The sequence below is a fragment of the Protopterus annectens genome, chromosome 5.part0 (assembly GCF_019279795.1).
Source record: "Protopterus annectens isolate FY-2018-M chromosome 5.part0, PAN1.0, whole genome shotgun sequence".
NCBI lineage: Eukaryota > Metazoa > Chordata > Ceratodontiformes > Protopteridae > Protopterus > Protopterus annectens.
Window position 1 is genome coordinate 1,145,610,527 of NC_056735.1, and position 23,896 is coordinate 1,145,634,422.

Sequence of the window (23,896 nt, forward strand, 5' to 3'; positions counted from 1 at the left end):
TCATTGTAAGTTGGATTTGGCCTCCAGGGGGGAGAGCATTCTTTGGTTCAATGGTACTCAGAAACATCCTTCCATAGGGCCTCCCAGGACATAAAGTAGCTAGAGACTCTGCCCCATCAGTAAAGAATCAATGAAGATTAACAACATCAGGTAAAGAAGTTATGTTCTTACCATAACGTTCCATCTGTGTTGTTTATCTTCATTCATTCATTAAGTCCCACCCTCCTTCCCCCGCCAAGATCCTGGAGGGTTCGTATTTGGTCCAAATCCCACATTTGGGGACCTGCTCATAAAAAGCCTCTGCTTTCTTTATCACGGGCAAACTTGATCTGATGTAAAAGGAAGAGGAACACTATGGGTAAAGCTTAGCTCGAGAGTTTTTTGGCTGGCGCAAGCTTGTTGTAAGGCCGACTCGGTTCTGAGGATGGAACCGACACCCATCAGTAATGAATGAATGAATATAAACAACACAGAGTGAACATTGTGGTAAGAACATGATGTATTTTTCACATCCTTAATGTTCATAGACACTTGTGTTTCTACCTGCACAGGACAAAGAAACATAGAAAATCTGAACAATTGTTGATCTCCTTTTCTTCCAATCGATTAGGCCAAACAGTGTCAAAAGTAACTCTTGCTGAATGGATCACTAATTGTATTTCCACCATTGACTGCAATTGCCCTGTCCACTGAAGGCCCACTCTACTAGGTCAATATTTACTTCTTCAGCCTTTGCGGCTAGAACCTCTGTTGATGACATCTGTGCTGTGGCAAGCTGGTCCAAGGTGCATACCTTTGTTTCACATTATAAATTGGACATAGTTTCCAGAAATAGAGCATCCTTTGGCTCCGCGGTGCTCTGGCATATCTTTCCATAGGGGCCGTCTGGGGAAATTATGTAGCTGGGGACTCTGATGCAGTGGTGAGGAAGAATGAAATGGACAACATCAGATTTAGAAGTTATATACTTACCATAACTTGGTATCTGTGTTGTTCTGTTTCATTCTTCCTCACATCCCACCCAACCTTCCCCCTTCCAGGAAGTCTAGAGCTATCTAAAAGAGTTTGAACTTCATGGATTTCTGTTTTGAGCTCCACTTGAGGGATTTGCTTTTTTGAGTCCCCCACCACCACACACACACACAGACACACTCCTCCATTCATAAAATATTCAAGAAGCTGGAGAAAAAAATGGAAAACTGTTCAGTTAGTCTAGCAACTGTACCATCCCTCAGTACCAAGATACAGCAGAAGCTGTTCTACAAAAATACTTCCCTTCTACTATCACTAGCTTAAACGTAAGTAGAAAAACAGGAAGGTTCTTTCCCAGAACAAAAGGACAAGGAGAGAAAAAGTGGAAGCCTGGGGTCAGCAGTGCCACTGCTAAGATAGGAAGCAACCATGGCTGTCTCATGCTTTTCCACTATTCCCTTTTATCACCAAAAATCCCACCTCAGTCCTCCACATCCCCTTGCTCCTTAATGTTCCCTAGAGAATAGGAGGTTGGCTGGCCTTATTTGCAAAATGTGGCAAGAAATAACAAAAGCAAAAGGGCTCTACAGGTGTCTTACAAAGATACAAACTGCAGTTCATGTTAATACTAATGCTGTAATGGCTGCCACAGGGTCAAAAGTCCAAAGATGTGGTCCAAAGATGTATAATTCAACTTCTTTTAAAGGATTTGGTTTAACAAGATGCAGTAGTGTGCCAAAGGCAGGAGAGGGCCTAGACTTTTACATGATTGTTGCTGTTTTTTGTGTCCAGAAAGGATGAGCTGTGGGGAATTATTCTGGACTTATCAGAACGAAACCTATACTTGAAAGTACCAATATTTAAAATGTTAACCTGACATGCCCTTCTTCCCCTCCTTTTTCCTGAAGCTGTGATAGTCGGTCTGGATTGGACAGATGCCTACTGCCATATTCTCATTCATAATGACTACAGCTACTTTCTCAGGCTTTAAACTAGGGGAGAATGCCCGTATGACTTTACCTGCTTGCCTTTTGTATTGGCTACTTCTTCCAAGGTCTTTGCAGTGCCTGGCTCACAAAATTGCTTATTGTAGAAGAGCAGCTTTTCATTTACCTTTACTTAGATGACCACTTGATTCATTACCATTGTCAGGAATGGGTGGAGATGGCAGTGTATTTTACAATGAATTGTTTTCAGAACATCAGTATCACTCTCTTTTTCTCCCTCTTATCTCTTAGTAGTCTTCTAGGTGGTTCTGCTGGACTCTTCCAGTGAGAAGGCCTTCCTGCCTCAGCACAGTAGTCTTTTAATGGGCTGTTCTGGAAATATGAAGAATGTTTCAGTACTACTGATAAATGCTGGGAGCATAAATAAGACACTCCACTTACTACAAGCCCTCCTCACCCTGGAGGAAGTAGATGTCTGTATAGTGACTGAGATGTTGCAAAGATGTTGCCTACACCAAAGCTGAAGATATATCTAACCTACTGGTCAATAGAGTCAGCTCAAACTTTACTTCTCTCTTTCTGCCATCTATAACACCTGAAATATCTGAAACTCTTGAAAATACTATCAGAAGCAAAAAATACTATATCAATTAGTCCTGACAAATATTCTAGAATGCATCTTGATTAGCATAAAGTATGATTTAGACACAGTCCTAACAAGACTGATGTTCATCGTGTTACCCTGCTGCAGTCATCACACTTGGGGTTATCCTGTTGTCAGGCAGTCCTGCAGTCGGCCTGAATTCCAAAGTCTTGGTCCGGAGTCGGTTGTTGTCGCGTCTTCCCTGACGTCAGTGCGCCAGGGGTATATAAGAGGCATCCAACGCCATTTTCTTCAGTCTTTCTTGCCGCGCGGTGCCCGAAGCAGAAGCAGTTCGCAAGTGCCGGTCGGCCGGCACCTGAGATTTTCGAATCGAATTTCAGTCCGAAGTCTTCAAAGCTAAGTACCCCATTGGGGAACCTTTTCTTGCCTCAGTCTGATGTCAGAAAAAGTTAACAATTGCATTTCTTGTGGGAAGCAAATACCTCATAAGGACTTTCATTCTTATTGTATACCTTGCCTAGGCCCAGACCACAATGTCACTGGTTGTCGGTTTTGTGCTAGGTTCAATAAGCAAACTATAAAGCGACGCTTTGATTTCGCATGACACTACTTCGGTAGGAAATTTAATTACACTATGCAATCGGAGCAACCGACTACCAGCGTGCATAAAAAACGCAAAGATAAAGACAGGCAGCCTAGATCCAAGCCAGACTCCGAGGCCTCGGCTGGGCTGGTCGCCGGTTCTCCGGTTTTCAGTGAGGCGCCTACGCAGCCCCTGGCGACCGCAGATTTGGAACCCCAGACCGCTTCGGATTCTCAAGCAGAGAGTTCTAGGCCTACGCAGCCATTTTCTTTAGGCCCTACCGACGACATTGCAGAAGGAGAGGCCGGTGCTGTGGGAACACCTTCGGTTTCAGAAGGTGTTTTCAGACCGACTACTCTCACCATAAAATCTTATGCTAAGCTTAAGACTCCTCTAAAACCAAAAAAGACTGCACATCAGTCTGCAGTTCAAGGCCCCATGCCTATGAAACCGATGCTTAAAATGGCTGAAGATTTGATTTCTTTAATCAGGGGTTCCCAACCCCCCCCCCCGACAAAAGGCCTACACAAGAGGAGGATTATGCCTCCTCTGATCAAGTGTCTATTTCCTCAGGCTCCTCTGAGGAACAGGATTACCCCTTTCCCCTTATGAAGATTCTGATGCTGAAGATTCCATTCCCTAAGCTTCTCCCCCTGAATACTATTCCTTTGGGGAAACCTTACATACCATGAGGGAACATTTCCACTGGGAAGGCCAGAACTACTCCGACTCAAAGTAAAGGCTCCGAGAGTTTCTTTTACTCCCCCAGCACAGACCACTTGCTATCCCTCCAGTTTTAGACATTGTGGATGATGTTTACTTAGAATCTAGTCTAAATCCAGATTCTCTGCCTCCTGCTCCAGCCAAACCAGATAGATACTATAGAGTGCCTGACTCACAAAATTTCCTTTACAAAAGCCCTGTTGCTGACCCAGAGACAATCTCCCAGGGTCCCAGAGGGGCTAAGGCTTCTATGGCTAAAAATCCTGTACCCTCTGAAAGGGACTCCAGAGCACTAGATAGGTGGGGGAAGAAGGTTTACACCTCAGCTACTTTAGCTATGAGAGCACTAAATTGTCAATTCCACATGCTTAAATACCAGCAATTCCTAATGTCTCAAATAAAACAAAAGATGAGCACGCACCCTCAACAGTCTGAATTCAAGGAAATGCAGGATCTGTTGCATGCAGCTGAACAGGTGGGCAAACATACTTTACAATGTGGATTTGATTCCTTGGAAGCTTCCTGTAGAGCAGCTGTTACTGGGTCTGTTATACGTAGGCATGCTTGATTAATGGAACAAACTCTGCCTGATCATGTTAAAGCAACGTTACTAGATGCACCCTTACAACAGGATGTCTTATTTGGGGTTAAAGCAGAAGAGGTTTTAAAGAAAATGAAGGATAAGGCAAAATCTATGCAAACGGTCAAAGATTGCTTACAGGTACAACCCCCACGTTTCAGCAGAAATTGGTCAACAAAAAATTGGTTCTTTCCAGCTTCTGACAGACCACAGAGGGGTAAATACAGGCGCCCAAGGGGCAGAGGACAAGCACAAATCACTTACAAACCTCGCCAATGGGGCACTGCAACACAGAAGGGAGGAGAAGACAGGTCCCAAACTATAGAAGGGAAACACAATGACTTAAACCTCAAACTGCCGAACAAAACTCTCTTGGCATTCCCTTGGGAGGAAAATTAGCATTTTTTATAGACAACTGGCGCATCGTCTCAAAGGACAAATGGGTCCTAGACATTATCTCACAAGGATACAGATTCCATTTCCACACCTTGCCAAGGATAAAAGGAATGCCAAACCTGCCACAAAATCAATGGGCAGAGGCACAAAAAAAATTACAGCTCTCATGGACATGAGAGCCATTCAACTGGTACCTACACAGGAGCAAGGCCAAGGATTTTACTCAAGGCTCTTTCTAGTCCCCAGAAAGGACAATGCTTGGAGACCCATCCTGGACCTTTCAATTCTACACAACTTCTTGCAAGTACCCAAATTCAAGATGCTAACACTACAGCAGCTTCTTCCCATGTTGGGCAAGAAAGCTTGGCTAGTAACGTTGGACCTCAAGGAGGCATACCTGCATGTCCCTATCAGACAAAATTGCAGAAGATACCTCAGTTTCATTGCAGGTTCAACCCATTACCAATTCTCTGCACTGCCATTTGGCTTATCTACTGCACCTAGGGTCTTCACAAAATGCCTGGCACCAGTAATTGCATACTGCAGACAAAGAGGAATTCAAATATACCCATACCTGGACGACTGCCTCATCCAAGCAGAAAGCAAGGACATTCTCTTACAACATCTGGCTTTTGTAAAACACCTTCTAAGTTGCCTAGGGTACACAGTAAACGAAAAGAAATCAAAACTAGTGCCCTCACAAAATATGACATTCCTGGGTGCCAGCTTGAATACAACTGCCCAGATAGCTTATCTGACGCTGGACAAACAACTACAACTAACTCGATACTTTAAAACAATGGCAACAAAGACCCAACTCCCTGCAAGAAAAATTCTGCAGGCCTTGGGCTTCATGGCATCTTGCATACTACGAATACCATTTGCAAAACTGCATATGAGGAAATTACAATGGTACCTAAAAGGCGTATGGACTCAACACAGCCACAGCTTGGAAACAATGATACCTCTCATTCCCTGCCTTCAACAGGAGTTTCTATGGTGGTCACAGGCATGTCACCTCAACAAGGGTCAGCCTTTCACCTTACCCCCAGCCAGGCAAACTATGACAACAGATGCATCGGACTATGCCTGGGGGGCACACATGGCAGGACGGTGCGTTCAAGGCATATGGACTGCAGATCAAAGGAATCTGCACATCAATCAAAAAGAAATGCTAGCTGTACAGAATGCCCTGACAGCCTTCAAGGACCTCTTACATTCAGGACAGCTTATAATAAGGACAGACAACACCACAGTAATGTAGTACATAAACAAGCAAGGGGGGTACACACTCCTACCCTCTATGCAGGCAAGCAATGACCTTGTGGAATACAGCACTGGCTTACCTAGTTCAATTACAAGCTCAATTCCTGCCAGGAAAAAAGAACACATTGGCAGACTACCTAAGCAGAAACATCATGGATCCCCACGAGTGGAAACTGGATCCACAAGTATTTGCAATGATAACTCAAAAATGGGGGCGCCAGACATAGACCTGTTTGCCAACCCCCAAAACTATCAGCTATCAAAATTTTGCACAAGGACATTTCACCATCAAGCTTGGAAAGTGGACGCACTCTCATTCAGTTGGAAAATGCTGACAGTATATGCCTTTCCTCCATTGCCCCTTCTCACAAAGGTGCTGCTGAAAGTCAGGATGGAGAGACCCCAAATGATACTCATTGCCCTGGACTGGCCACGCCAGCACTGGTACCCACTATTAAGGAACATGGCCCAGGACCCACCATGGATTTTACCACAAATTCCTCATCTGCTCACACAGCAAGGCAGTCAGATTCTACACAGCCAGCTCAAAACCTTAAATTTGGCTCCATGGCAGATCACCTAAGCAACCAGCCAGCTCGTCTTTCACAAGCTGTTATGGATGTTATTCTGGAGGCCAGGAGGCCCAGCACCAGGAAAGCCTACTCAGACAAATGGAAAAGATTTTGCGCCTGGAACCAAGCTAAAGGCCAGAATACCCTTCAGCCAGACATACCTCAGATTCTACAATATTTAACTGAGATGTTACACAAAGGACTTTCTTTTTCATCTATTAAAATCCACACCTCAGCTATTTCAGCTCACTACAACACGGATCCTCCCTTATTTTCACATCCACTTCTAAGGCAGTATCTCAGAGGGGCCAAAAACTTTAGGCCTCCCAGGAGAGTGCCAACACCAACTTGGGACCTCAATTTTGTTCTGGAAAAACTTACGCTACCACCTTTTGAGCCAGCTTTCTCAGCTGACTTAAAGTTTATATCATGGAAGACTGCCCTGCTTCTAGCAATTACTTCAGCCAGAAGAGTCTCAGAGCTACAGGCACTTATGACAGTAGAGCCTTTCCTCATTTTTCATCAAGACAGAGTTTCTCTATGAACTAACCCCTCCTTTATGCCAAAGGTGGTATCCAGTGTGGCTCTAAATCAAACCATCCATTTACCCACCATCTTTCCAAATCCACAGAACAAAGGAGAAAGACTCCTGCATTCCTTGGACATTCACAGGCAACTACGTTACTACTTGGATAAAACTAAGGTTTTCAGAAAATCTGACCAACTTTTTGTATCCTATGCTACAGCATCACAAGGAAAGGCTGTCTCAAAACAGACCATTTCCAAATGGATAGGACATTGCATACGTTTTTGCTACACCCACCATGGAAAACCAGTTCCTGCTAGCATAAGGCCCCACTCTACCAGGGCAGCAGCTACATCTACAGCCTTCTTCATGGGGGTGCCAACCAAGGATATTCTGGAAGCTGCAACTTGGAGTTCAGTACACACCTTCACCAAACACCATCACTTACCACTTTACTCTAAGACTAGAGCTGGCTTCGCCACTGCAGTTTTGCAGGGCCTTCTAGCCTCCTCTAACCCTGTTTGACTCCACCTCCCATCCTTAGCTTTGGGATTCTACCCGTGTGTGATTACTGCAGCAGGGTAACACGATGAACATAGTAAAGTTTTGTACCTACCATAAATGTAGATGTTCGAGTGTATACCCTGCTGCAGTCCAGGTTACCCTCCCTCCATCCCCTCTGACCTAACTAAAACCTTTCAATACCTTAAAATCTGATACAACCTTTGTGGTGTATTTGCTTATAGCTGGAGGGATGTTTTGTTTGTGCTAAACTTTTATTATTGGTACTCTCTACTGGCCACCTTTTGGGGGGGCACCTGACATCTGGGGCAAGAAAAACTGAAGAAAATGGCGTCGGATGCCTCTTATATACCCCTGGCGCACTGACGTCAGGGAAGAAGCGACAGCAACCGATGCCAGACCAAGACTTTGAAATTCAGGCCGACTGCGGGACCGCCTGATGACAGGATAACCCAAGTGTGATGACTGCAGCAGGGTATACACTCAAACATCTACATTTATGGTAGGTACAAAACTGTACTTTCAGCTGTAGCCTCCTGAATGGTTTTGTACCAAGTAAATGGAAAACAGCAGCAGTTATCCTGCATAAGGGAGGACCTTCGATGGACCCAGGCAGTTAACCCATAAGTCTGATGAGTCTTATGCAAATACATGGAAAGAATTGCAGTGAAATTAATCAGTAATGACATTGGGAACCTTCAAACACTTGCATTTGTCTAAGGCTGGTCATGTTTACTCAACCTGCTGGACATTTATTTGAAAAGGTTGCCAAAGCAAGATAAAATGGTGCACACCACCTACCTCGATCTGGCCAAGTCTTTTGACAATCTCCTACACGGGCTTATTAGAAAAACTTAATAAACCAGGAATAAACCTCTTTATCATCCACTGGCTTGCCAATTGGTTCACCAATAGGAAGCAGAAGATTAAAATAGATGAAGGTACTTCCATGAAGAGCTCATTCACCAGTAGAGTCCCCACAGGGTTCAGTGTTGGAACCTCTTCTTGTCAGCATCTACTTCTCAGATGTAAAACCCAGTACCAAAGGGCTCAAACTAAGTTTACAGATGACTGCATGCTAGGAGCAGTGATCAAACCCCTAAAAGACTCAGGAAAGCATGTCATAAACAAATAACTAGTGCCTGACTCATGGACTAAAGCTAAATGCCAGAAAATTCATTATTGTATCCTTTGGAAAGTAGACTCCTCTGGGAGCTACCATGTTAATAACACACCTCTAAGAGATTACCCAGAGTTTCAGGATTTGGGAACTTATATCCATTTCAACCAGTCTGGCTACAGAGAAAGTTGGAATGGGCATATTCATTGTTCCAGGTGCATAATAGTATGGGCTTAAGGAAGAGTATTGCCTATTAGGTTTGCAGTTGATTACTGGAGGTCTGATAATGGAAATAGCACTGGTCCCAACACACCTGCATGCAGCCAGGAGTCACTGATCCTTATCTCATTCTCTCACTAGAAGCAAAACAGTAGCATTAATTCCAAGCTGCTTCCAGAGAAGTGGTATTAACCCAGATGATGCTGTGTATAGTATGTTTGCTGTAGTCTTCTTTTGGTAAATGCCCTGGATAGGAACTACAGCAGCTGGATGTAACATATGGTCAGGTTGCACAAAGGCCCTGAAGTGGTTCTTACTAAAACTACAACTAGACCACTCCATAAAGTCACAAGCACAGTGTCCAATCTGAGATCAGCAGGAATCAATGCCCCTCTGCTCCTTCTCTCACCAGAAGAAAAGAAGTAGCATTAATATCAAACTGGCTCCTAAAAAGCAATTTACAGAGTTTCTGGTTGCTTGGTAATCTGTAGAAAAACTAGGAAGTAATGTCACTGTGATCCTTTTCTCACCAGAAGCAAAACAGAAGCATTCTTCCCAATCTGATTACTGAGAAGCAATTCCTAGTTTCTCCACTAACTGGTGGTCTAGTCCCTAATGTTACAGATTTAAAAATAAGATGGGAAAAGGGATTAATACTGTGACTATTGCGGTGTATAATAAGTGAGTGGGATGATACGAAACGAAGGCTAACTCAAGCCTTAATATTAGTCTATGCTGACGCCCTTCCCAGTTGGATCTTTCAGTGCCTGGTAGAATGAGCAAATAAGGTGAGACATTGAGGAGCTTCCAGAGTCCAGTTTACATAAGAGTAGGCAGCTCAAAAGCCACCAAGTTTAGAAGCACAACAAGAACTGGGTTCATCAGTAGGTCTAAACGCTTTATCATCCTCAAGTCTTGGCCTTGTTAATCTCTCCCATATTAGCATACATACATCTCAACTTTCCAGATTTTTGCAGAATGTCCATATTTTTATCTCATATTTTTGATGTTCCTCATAAAAGTTTGGATTTCTGGCAAATATTGTCAAATCATTGAAGACTGAAGTCAGAAATTAATGACAAGCATCTGAGTTTCAAACTTCATGCCCTTCAGAAAATCCCAATTATGCAAAGCCAGTTTTTCTGTCAGCTTTCTAAGTTTGTACGAACAATATTTAAAAATTCCCCCTATTTTTGGGCCTTTGTCCTCCCAATATTTATGGCTTTGTCCAGATTTCTTGCTCTAAGAGGTATGCTAACAGATCATAAGTCTTATTAATTTCACCACCCAAGCTTTCAACAGCCATGATGCTGCCTCCGAGTTCAGTAAAATCTTCCTAGGTGTTCCTCTCCTCAGAACAAAAAGAGTCAGGGCCAACCCTGCCTGATGGCTATTCTTAGTAACTAAAAAAGTCATGAAACAAAAATACAAAGGTCTGGAAGGTGTGGACAAAAATAAAATAACTCCTACTTCACTTGCACTTAGACAACTAAGAACCCTAAAAAAAACTTATCAGGAAATATAAAAAAACCTATTAATCAACAAATGAGAATAAAACTGTCTTTCGGCTTTTCCCGGTTAGGGGTCGCCACAGCGGAACTCCGGTCCACTAATGATTGGCAGTAGATTTTTACGTGCTGGCTTGCTGGGCCTAACGCACAACCTTCAATGAAGGAACGCCCATTCATGCATGTCGACACACAGAAGACGCTCTAACTGAGAATCGAACGTGCAACGTCTAACTGTGAGGTGACAACGCTACTGCAGCACCACCACCGCAGTAATCAACAAATGAGAATACACACTAATAATCCAAAACTGGTCTGGATTTCAATAAACAAACTATTAAATCCAGGGCAAGTTACGCAGCCAACAACAAACACAAAGAAACAAGATGATACTGTAGCCAACCAACACAATACCCACCTTATACAGTCATTATTGTCATTAACCAACCAGTTAACTAATTAAGACCTTGATGTCCCTACTTAATCAAATAACTTCACCATTTCTTCACAGTTAACAAAGATACCATTAAAAATACCTCAAAATATTAAAGCCTACCACAGCTGCCTCTGCAGTGCATATCTTAAAATAGCAGTTAAGGCCATTGCATATCTTATTTCTGATGTATCAATCCATATCTGAAAATAAAATCCTCTTTCTGCGGAAAGGTAATTTATTATCCCAGAGCACAAAGGTCAAATCAGTACAGATGTTTCAAACTATTTTATCTCTCCTGTCTAAAAAAATGTATTTATATACAACTTATTTCCTTAACTATTGGTGTCCCACAAAGATCTATATTAGGCCCCATACTTTTCAACATGTTTTTCAATGTCCTTTACACTGCTACAAAAATGGTATCCTAGTTCATAATGCTGATGACTCAACCCCAGTCTGCCCTACCAAGACTTTCTCTAAATGCCAAGACCTTACAAAGCAGTCCATGTTATCAGTTGAAAGATTGCTAAATAATTCACAGCTACTACTAAACCCTAAAAACAGAATTACTACTCTTTACCCAAAACACATCTCTACCAAAACACCACTATTCACTATCATCTCTGCTAATAACACTATGATAAAACAAGTAAACTACACAAAATTAATGGGTATCATCATAGATGATGAGTTGAAATTTGACCATGTATCACGTCATTAAAAAAACACATCAAAAACGAAGTACATTAAATAGAGTAAAAACCTACCTCACTGACATTGCCAGAAGACATATAGCCTCTACTTTCTTACTGCCACCTCTCCTCTGTGCTGCCCCAATCTTCACTAACCTTAAAGTTTCACAGCTGTCCAGACTTGAGCAATGTTATTACAAAACAGCCACATTTGCAGTAAACTATAAGAACAGAACTCACAACTGCCTAACACTCAATTAATTAATCTGGTTAGGACTGCCACATCACCTAGCTCTTTCTCAGCCAACTTCAGTAAACAGACCTCTCTTTAATCCAGAACATTGCCCACTCTCTTAACAGCATAATATAACACTACGTCCAGTAGAATTTTGCATTCTAGAGAAAAATTACCTAACACTGAAGATGGTTTTCTGTATCCAAATAATGTAGCTAAACTATGGAACCACATCCCAGTACCACTGAAATCCATTCAGAATGTAAATTTATTTAAAAGACAGCTAAAAGTTTACCTATCGAATCAATAGATCTGCTGCAGTATATCTCCAGGGTAAATGCCATTGTAGTCTTCAGCTTGCCGTTATCATCAAACCATTTCTTTCCACTCGGAATCCTGTGACCCACAACCAGTCTTCACTAATGCCTTAATAGTTTTACTAGCATCTCCCAACCATGTATATAAGTTTTTTGACACTGCTTACCACACTACCTGTATATGTCTAATGTAAACCTTAAGAAAACTGTATATAATTGTCTCTGAAGCTGCTTAATGCCCCAACTTTTAACTACAATGTTAACATTTTCTGCCCTACCTATTTATTTCCCTAACTTCCATTTCTTTGAATTTCTGATCACTAATCACAAGATCTATTATCTCTTTGATAAACCCACTAATACATCTCCTCAAATGCTCATTATTCAGCATCTATTAAATGTATAAGTATCTTTTACACAGTAATAGTTTCCTTTATTGTATAGAGTGTAATCTAATTAGCAAATGTATGTGTAATTGTTAATGTGTATTATTAATGTTGGTTCATGTATATTAGTGAATGTCTGTTTAAAAATGTTTGTAAGATGTTGGAGCTTTTCTTCCAGGGCCTCTGTTGAAAGGGGTTTTTGAGTAATCCCAGTCAGACAAACCTGGTAAACAAAAGCAAAATAAATAAATTGAATAAATAAGTAAAATATCACATACAGGTAAATCCCAGTGCAGAGTAGGTCATTCAGGCTTCTCTAAGAGTGCATGTAGCAATCAGTAGCACTAGGCTTGTAAGAGTTGTACGGCTGTTAGCCTAGTAACCTCCTATGAACCTATAATGTTGAACAGCCTAGATGTCATTAGAAAGCATTTGGAGCCAACAACACGAGTAAATATGATCTTCACTCTTGTGAAGAATGATGAGGTTTGCATTTGTACTGAGCCACAAGATCTGACTAGATTAATTAACAGAGAACGCTATCTATTACATATTGTTGAATAAATAGTTTCAAGAATGCCAGATGCTAAGTTTTTCTCAGTACTAGATGCAAACAGAGGTTTCTCCCAGACAAGCTATATCAAGAAAGCTCCAAACTGTGTACACATTTAAGAAAATACAGGTTCATTAGACTTCTGTTTGATAATTCCTCAGCACCAGAGGTGTTCCAGTAGGATCTCATCCAAGTTATTCAAGGTTTGGAAGGTATAAGAGTATGGGGTCAGATGTGAGAAGAGCATGACAGGAGACTGATACTGTTGCTGAATAAAAGATGCCAGCACGCTTTCAAGCTAAATAAGAGCAAATATAAACTCAGAGTGGCATGTCTTGAAATATATAGGTTATAGTCTGCTATCAGATGATTCAAAACCTTCTCAGAAAAAAAAATGCATGCAGTGCGGCAAATGCCAAGACCAGAAGACAAATGGGGGCATTTCAGAGATTTCTAGGAATGACAACATATATTTTAAAGTTTGTATATAACCTGTAAATTTCTACCAGCAGTCATCAGATTGAATGTGATATTCCTTACTGATGTCAGTTTGGCTTGCCACTGCCCAGAGCTCTGAGGCCGAAAAATATTAACTGTGAGAAAATATTTTGAGATGAGCAAGAAAATCAGATTATTACATTTCTTTTTTTTTGGCTGAAGTGATTTTCTCACTTTTGATATGGATAATGTTGGCATCAAATACCTCAGATTCAGTACTGCAGTTTAGTTTCATTGAGTCAAAAGCACTGAATGTGGTCTGACTTTCAAGTGCTGTCAGCTTGAATGAGAAAAGGCAGCCCATACAGTAAGTTTTACTGATATGATTAACATCTGTGTAACTGGTACCCATGGCATTAATGAGATAATATGGCGGAAATAACTTGTAGTTTGGGAGTGGAGCTACAAACAAGACAAGAGTTTTTAAATACTCAAAACAAGTCAGATGCACCAACATTAAAATGCTATGATGTGAGTAAGCCATTTATGCTGCATGCTGATACCATTCAGAATGGTGTAGGAGCTGTGGTCCTAGAGGAGAATAGACCTGTTGCCAGTGGGTTAAGAGCAAAAAAGTGTTACAAAAAGAAGAAAGAAGTTCAGTATAAGTAATCCTGTAAAGACCTACTGTAGACCACTGAAGAAGCCAGACAGATGTATGGATTGTTTCAGACTTGTACATGATTCTGAGGACTGTAAAGTTCATTATTAAAAAGTTTTTTGAGAATGTAAGAAAGTAAATTTTTATGTAAATAGCCATAATATGAGTAGCAAAAAGACCAGATTACGTTGATCAGTATGACATAACACATGCTGCTCATAGATGTATATTTTTAGTGTAAAACAAAACAGGGATATCGGATATAAGGTAAACATGTTTAAATACTTATGAGATAGCTGCAGTAATTAGCTTGTCATGTAGTGCAGAGAGGTTCTAGAGAATGCAGTTTACAGTTTAGACTACATCATCACACCTCTGCATGCTAGGACACAGCAGTCTCTGGCAACTCTCCCCCAGAACTTCAGTTTGACATGTATACTCACCTGGGTCGTCTTGTGTCATGCCTTACTCTTGCCTTTTCCACAGATGTTAAGCTTTCATACAGGCATTTCTGCCTTGATATTTAATTAAATTTGTGTGTTAGTCATTCCATCTTATCCAGCCTCCTCCTTTACATATCTGCTCTCGATATCTGAGTTATTTGTTCCTTCTGCTACACAAATTTTCCATGCTTTTTTATATCCTTGAACTCTTTCTCCCAGCCTACAGACAATATTTGTCTTTTACAGTCCTGAATTTGCCTCATTGTAAGTAGGTCAGTTAATGTGTTGCTGAAATAATCCAACTGTCCTTTTTCATCTGTCTTCAGCAGCCTCCAAAATGATATTGATTCGTCCTTGCCACTCTGCCCCCGTACTTAATAGTATTGTTTTCCACTTCTCCTTATGTAAGTTATACTTCATCAGATACAGATACTTAGTCTCGTTGTCTGATACTATGCCTTTAAACCTGGCAAGGCAGTTTGCTCTTGGAATTTGTAGATGGTCCCATTTTACTCTAGATGTTTCTTCTCTTTAAAAATGTTTTCCTGTCCTTTTCTAATCCTTTCCAAATATCCTGTTTGGGGTTCTGAAAGTAAGCTTACCCTACATGTAACGCCATGGGTATCACATGCATTTTAATGGCTTGGATCTTGCTATACATGTCCAGAAGCATTAGTCTGCACTGTCTAAATTTTGTTACGATATTCGCTTTGTTTCTTCCCAAATTTGCCTTGCAGCCTGGTGGTCAATTTTCTTAATCCAGCTCTCCAAGTATCTCATTCTGTAATGTCCCCATTAGGGGAAAGTTTTATATTAAGTCATGAACTGGTAGATAATTTACTGCTATAGCCTTAATTTTAGATATACTTATTTTAGAACCTGCTAGGTTCCTGTAGTTGTCTTGAATCTAAAAATATGTTTGGTATCTCTCTGTTGCTGTGTTCTATATAATGTTATATCCTCATTCTATATAATGTTATATCCTCAGCAAAAAACACAATTATTTCATGTAATCTTCAGCTAAACGTACCAGGTAGAGGGTGAACAATATTGGAGCTAATGGGCAACCTTGCCTTCTTCCCCTTTATAACTCACTTTCTTCTGTCAGTTCTCCATTTATTTTAATCTTTGCAATTGCACCCTTGTATATTTGTAGAATATATCTAATCCAGTTCACTGTGAGGTTAAGTTATTCTAATACTTTAAAAATATCCAATTTACCCTATTAAATGTCTTCTCAGCTTCCAGCCCCATTAACACTCTAGTGGCTTGTCCAGAGTCTCAGTGTTTCTTTGTATCAGTAAAGTTTTCATATTGTCAAAGGTCTTCCTCCCTTCTATAAATTCGCATTAATCCATTCCTGTTATTGTAATCACTCTTTTAGCCATCCTTCTTGCCAAGTTTGTTGTAAACACTTTCTAGTCATGATTGAGAGTCGATTATTGCCCTGTTGTTGTTGTTGTGTCTTTTGGCTTTTCCCGTTTAGGGGTCGCCACAGCGGAACTCCGGTCTGCTAATGATTGGCAGTAGATTTTTACATGCCGAGTTGCCAGCCCTGACACACAACCTTCAACGAAGGTACGCCCATTCACTCATGTCTCCACACAGAAGACGCTCTAGCTGTATGAGCCCAAATAAATTGTGTCTTTCCATTCTTTTGGGACTACCACTATAACAGCTTTCATCCAGGGTCTCAGTACTTCCCCTCTCCTCAAAATGCTGTTAATCATATGCATATCTTAACAATTTCCCCTTCCTTCCTTCTGCACACCTCAGTGGGCAGTCCATCCAACCCAGATTTCCCCATTTTAAGGTGTCTGGTAGCCTTTTTGATTTCATTCTCCTCTACTAGGTTCATAAGACTTTGACTCTCCTCTCAAGTTAATTTTTATCACGCTCAAACTCTGCAGGTATTCCTTTATTGACCCCCCTCATGTAGCTCACTGTAGTAGCCCTCCAATATATTCTCTAATCTTATTGAGGTCCCTTTCCATTTTCCTTGTAACAGGGTTTTTATTTTTTTTATCAGGGCTCTTGTCTTTTATAGTATTAACCTAAGTACCAATATTCTTGCATTTCTTGGCCCCATTGTCAATGAATGTTAACCTTAGAACTGATGCTTTGTTCTCATTGACTTTATCCATTCTCATTGACTTTATCCTAGTAGTTTCACATTTTGTTGTTTTGCAATTTTTATCTGCTCCTGAACTTGCACGTTCCCTCCTATGCAAGTCCTTTATTCTCCTATTAAGTTGTCTGTATTTATTTTCTGATTCTCATCTAATTTCTTTGGTTTTAACCATTGCGCATATGTTTATTCTCTCCTTGCTCCTCTTCCATCTTTCCCTCCTCTTTCTTCTGGATATCTCTCTCAATTTTCCTGCACCTCCTTACCTAGCCAAACTTTGAAATCCCTCGCTTTAATGAAGTATGGGTCTTTCCATATACACGTTTTGATGATATTCAAACCTTACCTCCAAATGTGCATGGCCCAATGTCGTTACTGAGTGCATAATTACCTTTTGGTCCCTTTCTTGATGTTCCCTCTTAGTGTAACACTTGCCTGTGTTTTTTTTTGTCTGTCAAAACAGTATGCAAACTCCATTGTAACCCATGTTTCTATGCTACATCAGTTATACTGAATAACTGAAAATAATTATTGAGAAATCTCCCCTCACCCCCTTATATTCCAGAGTCTTGGTCCCCATGACACTTTATTTGTATCTGTAACCATATCCCAGTCTGTTCTCTTATCAGTCTTCCCTGTTGGAAAGTCAAGATTCTCTCCAAAATTTAATTTTTCCTCTAAGCCATTGGTGGGATGTAAATGGAGAACAGCATAATGTTTATACCTTTCCGTACTCCTTTAACCACAGTAAACCTTCCTTCCTTGTCTTTTAGTATTTTGTGAGTTTTAAAGTTTCCTTTTTTTTCTTTAGTAAAATATTTACACCCCTGTTCCCTTCACTTCTAAACTCTTGAGTAATATACTCCATTTTTTACTCTCCTTAATAAAAATTTCATGTTTAATATTGTTTAAAGGTGTTTCCTGTAATAAAGCTATTTGTACCCACTCTTAACTATGTAGGCTATTACTCTAATCCTTCTTCTCTTATCTACAACACCATTTGCATTCCAGCTCAAAATATTCGTACCCTCTAAGTTTACTTTGTTATTCACCTGTGTTCTTTTACTCTTCCACATATATCTTTCCTCAGTCTGGACCCTGGTTTTCCCTCCCACCTTCCGTTGGTGCAGTCATCATGTAGTATCATCTGTAGATTGTCCTCAACTAACTCATCACCGTTCCCTTTAGCCCCTACTCTAACTTATGTACAAAAAAATTACTTTCAGGTCACATTTCCCCTCTTGGAGTCTGTGCTTCCTTAATGTCACTGCAAACCTGCATGCCTTTAATATTCTGCAGCATTACGGTCCTCCTTGTGACTTACAGTGGCTTTTGACCTGGTCCTTTCCCTTGTACCTATCTCCTCCCACCTCTTCTACATTTTTCCTAAAAATCTCCTTCTTTATGTTTTTACATCCTTTCCTTCTCTTTTTTACTTTCTTACTTATGGTTCGATTCTCGGCTGGAGCGCCTTCTGTGTGGAGTCTGCATGTCCTCCCCGTGGTCGAGTAGTGTTCAAAAGACGTGTGAATGGGCATGCCTTCGTTGAAGGTTGGGCATCGAGCTGGCACCACGGCACTGTAAAAATCTACTGCCAATCGTTAGTAGACTGGAGTTCCGCTGTGGCAGCCCCTAACCGGGAAAGAAAAAACAACAAAAACTTATGCACATGTATTGTCTCCACTTTCACATTATCCTGTATCTAAAACTACTTTTCTTATCTCTTTGTCCTAACTCACTGTCCCCTTAGCATCAGTTTCTAGTGGAGCTTTTTATACACACAGCTATAAAAAATAAAACAAAATGAAAGAAAACAACCGACACAAACTGATGTGTTTATTCATCAGACTTAGCACCTCGGTTTAAATGCCTTCAAAGAGCGGAGCTTTTGTTCATAGGTTCATATGTTGGTACTAGGCTATCAGCCCTAGGGCCTATACAAGCCTAGCCATAACAATTCCCTGGCTATTTCTTCCCACATTATTTACTTTCCTGGACCCCTGTTTAGCAGGGCGACTGACGTGATCCCTGGGGTGAATTTCCTTTCTCCCATCCAATCGTCAAGGTTCCTCTTGAAGAGGTCCAAAGAGGCACTCTGCTTGACATGTATGGGCAATCTATTCCAGAGTCCGGGGAGTCTCTGGGTCAGGAACCTATCCCTCCAGCATGTTTTGTTTATTGTGATGACAAGGTTTAGATCCCTGGAGCGTGTAGCTCTGAGGGATTGGGATTTCTTTAAGTGTAGCATGTCCAACAGCTCTGGGTTTGACATGACCTTGTATGTTAAGCAGAGATCGCCTCTGAGTAGACGATATGCGACAGAGTATAGCTGGAGTTTTTTAAGGCGGTCAGCGTAGGGCATCTGCTTTAGGCCTGTGATTCTTTTAGTGAGGTATTTCTGAGGCCTTTCCAGTTGTTGCAGATGTCTTGAGAGGTACATACCAAATGGGGCATTGTATTCTACAATGGGTCTAATGAGGGATGAGTACAGTGGGACAATGACCTCCTTTTTTCTTTTGGAACACTGGGAAAGGTTTAGCAGAGAAGCACTCTTTCATTTATTGGTTTCTTGTTTCAGTATTCCCTTGCTGATTTCTCTCATCACTCATCTCAAGCTCTTCCAGTCTTCTGCTCAGATCCTCCATTGCTGTATCTGAGTGCAAGATACTTTGTTGTATTAGTACAATAGAAGATACAAAATAATTCTGGATTTAAATCTCAGCTTCATCTCCCAGGCCAACCTAATAGACAGGATGTAGGCATTTCTTCTTTTCTGTGTTTCCAGTGAATAGTCATTGTCCACAAATGTTTTGGTTCATCCAACCTTCAGTATATGTCCCTTCTCCCACAACTGTGCCAGTGTTTCCTCCTCCTGCTGGAATGAGCTAAATGTGACCAGTATTGGCTGAGGCTACAATTTTACACTCTGGTTGTTGTGTATTCACTCTATGAGCTCTGTATATTGATATTTCTTGCTGAGATGTTTGAGTCCACTGGCAGGTGCATGACCTAATAAAGTCAATACAGTCCTTGCTTTCTGCATGTTCTGTAATTTCAGAGTTGCCCACTGGAATTGGTAAACTTAATCTTGCAATTATAGTGATACATGGAAGCATGCATGTGTTTAGCAGGCCTGAAATGGCAATTTCTTTCCTATATGAAAGTGTGCAGCAGTGCAGTTGGGACACTAGAGACTTGAAAGAGGAAATGGGTCCCCTTGCAAATTGGAAAGAGGGAAATAATGGTTAGCAGGCAATGAGGAGGAAGTAACTGAGAGAGAGAAAAAAACAGTAGTAAATGTCAGATTGCTTGTATTACAGTAATGTGACTGCCTGTGACATTGGCAGTATGGTTCTTAAACTGGATGTGGATTTTCGGAGGGTTGTGGAGCCTTTTTTATAGCTTTTGTTTCCTTTAAAGGAGGAATGGGAATGATCCTTTTAGGTCTTACTGTCTGCAGGCCTGGGAAGTTGTCATGTGATCATGAGAAAAAATGAAGAAATGTACAAATGTTATTCATAATTGAATTGCAAATTTGGATCCCACCTGAGGAAATGCCCCCTCCCCCTTGCAGGCTGAGTTGTTGCCATAAAACCATCTCTGCTGCAAAATTCAGGCTGCTTTCCATCATGTCTTGACCTTTATATGCCCACAAATTACTAATGTTCAGAGCAGAGATGACCTGGCAGCAAAGAGGTGTGTGTGTGTGTGTGTGTGTGTGTGTGTGTGTGTGTGTGTGTGTGTGTGTGTGTGTGTGTGTGTGTGTGTGTGTGTGTGTGTGTGTGTGTGTGTGTGTGTGTGTGTGTGATGATAACAAAGGATTACATGGTGCTGAGATAATATACTGTGGCAGTAAATAGAACTTACAATTATCCAGTACTTGCTTCACTGCTGAATTTTAAAAAAAAGTAGTGGTTTGCAGCTCCTAATTGAAAAGTCAGCACTCAAAATGCCAAACAGCCAGTAGGCAGAAATAAAAGATCAACAATTCAGGAGAAGAGCAAACCTTGAACATCACTTTTCTTTTTAAACTTATTTTTTTCAGGTGGCAACCCCCCCCCCCCCCACACACACACACACCCCTCCCCGATGAGGCTGGGCAAGGCCCCCCACCCACCCAAACATACATACTAATTTCAAGATTGCTATACCTTGGGGAAAAGAGAATATTCCAAGAAATGGCCGTTTTGGACTTAGTATATGTAAGACCATTTTTCTGCCATCTAGTCTGTGTGTTTCAAATGGTTGCCATGTTTCACAGACTAACAGACTTTTTTTAAATATTTACTTCAGTAGTTATTTTATATCAGGGTAATTAATCAGATATGACAGTGTAAACATTTGTAAGGCTTTAGAATAAATCCTGTATCTTTTTATAGCAGTTATTGAATGTTAAACGATTGTAACGTTGATCTGCTTTACAGTTGTGGGTGAAGATTGTTAATGGCGATCTCCAAGATACTACTCGCACAGACTTGTTTGACTATATTGTGGATTTCCTCAGCTTCTGCCCCAACCGTGACATGGTGTGGAAATATGCTGACTGGGCACTTCAGAAAAATGAGGAGGTTTGTAGGTATTGAGTTATTCTAAAACATATTTTGGAGGTCAGAAGTGTATTAAACCTGCTTGCCAAAATGTCTGTTCTTTAATATGACATACTTAATCTGTATGATATTCATTTAGTACATTTGCAGGGTATGTGTTTTTGTATCATTTTCTTATACTTTACCAGAATCCATAGCTGTAAGAGTAATCATCAGGCATATTTTTGTATTTATTGTAGCTATACCTACACGTGTCCAGCCAGTGCTTAATAATGCTGTTGAAAGTACAGGTTTTATAAAGATGAGGAGAGATTCATTTACCATTGGCACTACAAATTAACCGTAGTGCACACTGTGTTGATTGTCAAACTGACAGATGCATGTTTCTCCCAAGATAAGACAGTTCTAGAGGTCGCATTTTTTAAGAGTGTAAAGTGCACATAGTCTGTTGCCCTTGCATATCAGCAGGGTCATAACCCCAGCACATTATACCTAGATCAGCAGAGTACACCGCATAATATTACAAAATATCACCTGTCATCCCTCCCAGGGTAATCCAACAGTAGTATCTCGATGTAAACATTGTTTGAATTAATTCAACAATCTGCTTTTACATCTTTCATTTGAAAACATTTTTCTTACATTGACCTTCACGTTAGATGTCCTTTATTTGTGGACATGTGCATTGTTGCCTGTTCTTTCTCAGCAATCACCCATCGTGTACATCAGTGTCCCCTACTGGACAGGTCTCTTAATCACCTTGCATACTTTTTGGCTCCCAGGGGAGTTTAAAAGAATGCAGTCTGTGTTGTATAGTATGCAGGCAGAATGGACATTGCTGTAAAGAGGTTTTATCTTCTCAGTTAAGCCCACAATACATACATACACACACACACACACACACACACACACACACACACACACACACACACACACACACACACACACACACACACACACCGTAAATCCACTTTGTTTCTGGTAATGCCTGTAAAAGGGACAGGTTTGCTTGACTTCTTCCTTCTCCAGAAATGGAGCTGTCTTTAGAGACCTTGGTTTTAGAATTCAGAGTGAGTACACATATGTGATGTGTCTCTCTGATTTCTGTTTTGCATTCCACCAAGTCTTGCATTTGGATTATTTGAGAAATTCTATAGCTGAAAAGTAGACATGTAACACTGTTATTTTAAATTGGATAGGCCAAGTGTTTTGAACCTTTAGTATTTTAAGTAATGATAATAGAAGAGGTTTTGTGCTTGTTTCCTCTATTATTATTTTAGTACCTCAGTTTTAGGGAATCATGCAGTCAGTCAGTGGTCAGATGTCACAACTTCTGTCACCTGTAAAGTTTTAAAAAGGCAAGGTTATTTACATCTATATAATCTGAATATTTTAATATGTTGGATACATGAGTATCGGCTATTCTGTGCAGTAATGTGCTTGCTTTACTGTTTATTATTTCATATTGTACCAATAAAGTAGATGAAAGGGCAGTGAACAGACTTCCCATGGCACAAAGTCCTGTTGTATAATGAGCACAAACAGTTCATTTGGCATAAAAATACTTTTATTTAGGGAAAAAGAATGTTGGTTAGCGCTTTCCTTTTACAATATGTTAAAGTTTATCAGACAAAAAGTTTCCCAAGATCACTTCCTTATATGTACTTCCTAAACCTTTCATTGGCTGGTTTCAACATTAATATTAAAACAAGGTTTAAACCTACAAAAAGTTCCAAACCCTTACAAAACCTAGTCTTATATACATGCTAATACTTCCATGCCTACTTAAACTAAAAATGAATTATGTATAATGACATTTCGGTTACTTATACAAGTATATTATCTATTTATGTATTAAGCTATATGTGTTAAAAATGCATATTTATGTAAATATGTGTTCAGTACATTACCATCCAGTTTGTATTCTAAAACATCAACTTATGAAACACAGAAAAAAATATATGTCAACAAAGAAATTAAAAACATATAATGAATGGAATTAATTTTGATTACATACTGTGCGCTGACACTTTTTCCTTTCAAGTGCCTTCAACTTTAATATTGGGGAAATAGAACTGCACTCATTTATACCTGGCCAGCTATCCACCTGCAAGCGAATTTGCCACCTAAGTTCTCTAATTTCTAAAAACAACCCCCAAGGTTTACTGTCTTTAATAGGAACTTGGTCTATAGCCATAAAAATTAATTGATGGTCTACGTTACTACTAATGTGTTTGGTTAAAATGTTGTTCATGTTATGTCTTTTTATGGCATAGTCATGCTCATAAATTCTCTGCTAAAGTTTTCTCTCCGTTTTTCTAATGTAAAAACACGAGCAGGAATTGCACATAGCCAAATAAACTACCGCTTTAGAACTACAGGTGTATTTACCTTTCAAGTAGTATGTGGCATTTCTCACCGTAATACTATTAGCAACTTGAATTTTATGGCACCATGTACAAGTTCCACACTTCGCCATTCCATATTTAACGGCTGTTTCTCTTTTCTGTCTATTCTTAAGT

The 23,896-nt window shown here is 40.4% G+C and overlaps 1 protein-coding gene across 1 annotated transcript in view; it reads left to right on the plus strand.

The window, feature by feature from the left end:
- The window catches only part of TGFBRAP1 (transforming growth factor beta receptor associated protein 1), a 1,222,189-nt gene that overhangs the window by 750,911 nt on the left and 447,382 nt on the right, over positions 1–23,896 (plus strand). Inside the window, exon 7 of the mRNA XM_044070999.1 lies at positions 21,252–21,395. Coding sequence (XP_043926934.1) covers positions 21,252–21,395 — 144 coding nt within the window. The remainder of the gene's footprint in view (positions 1–21,251; positions 21,396–23,896) is intronic.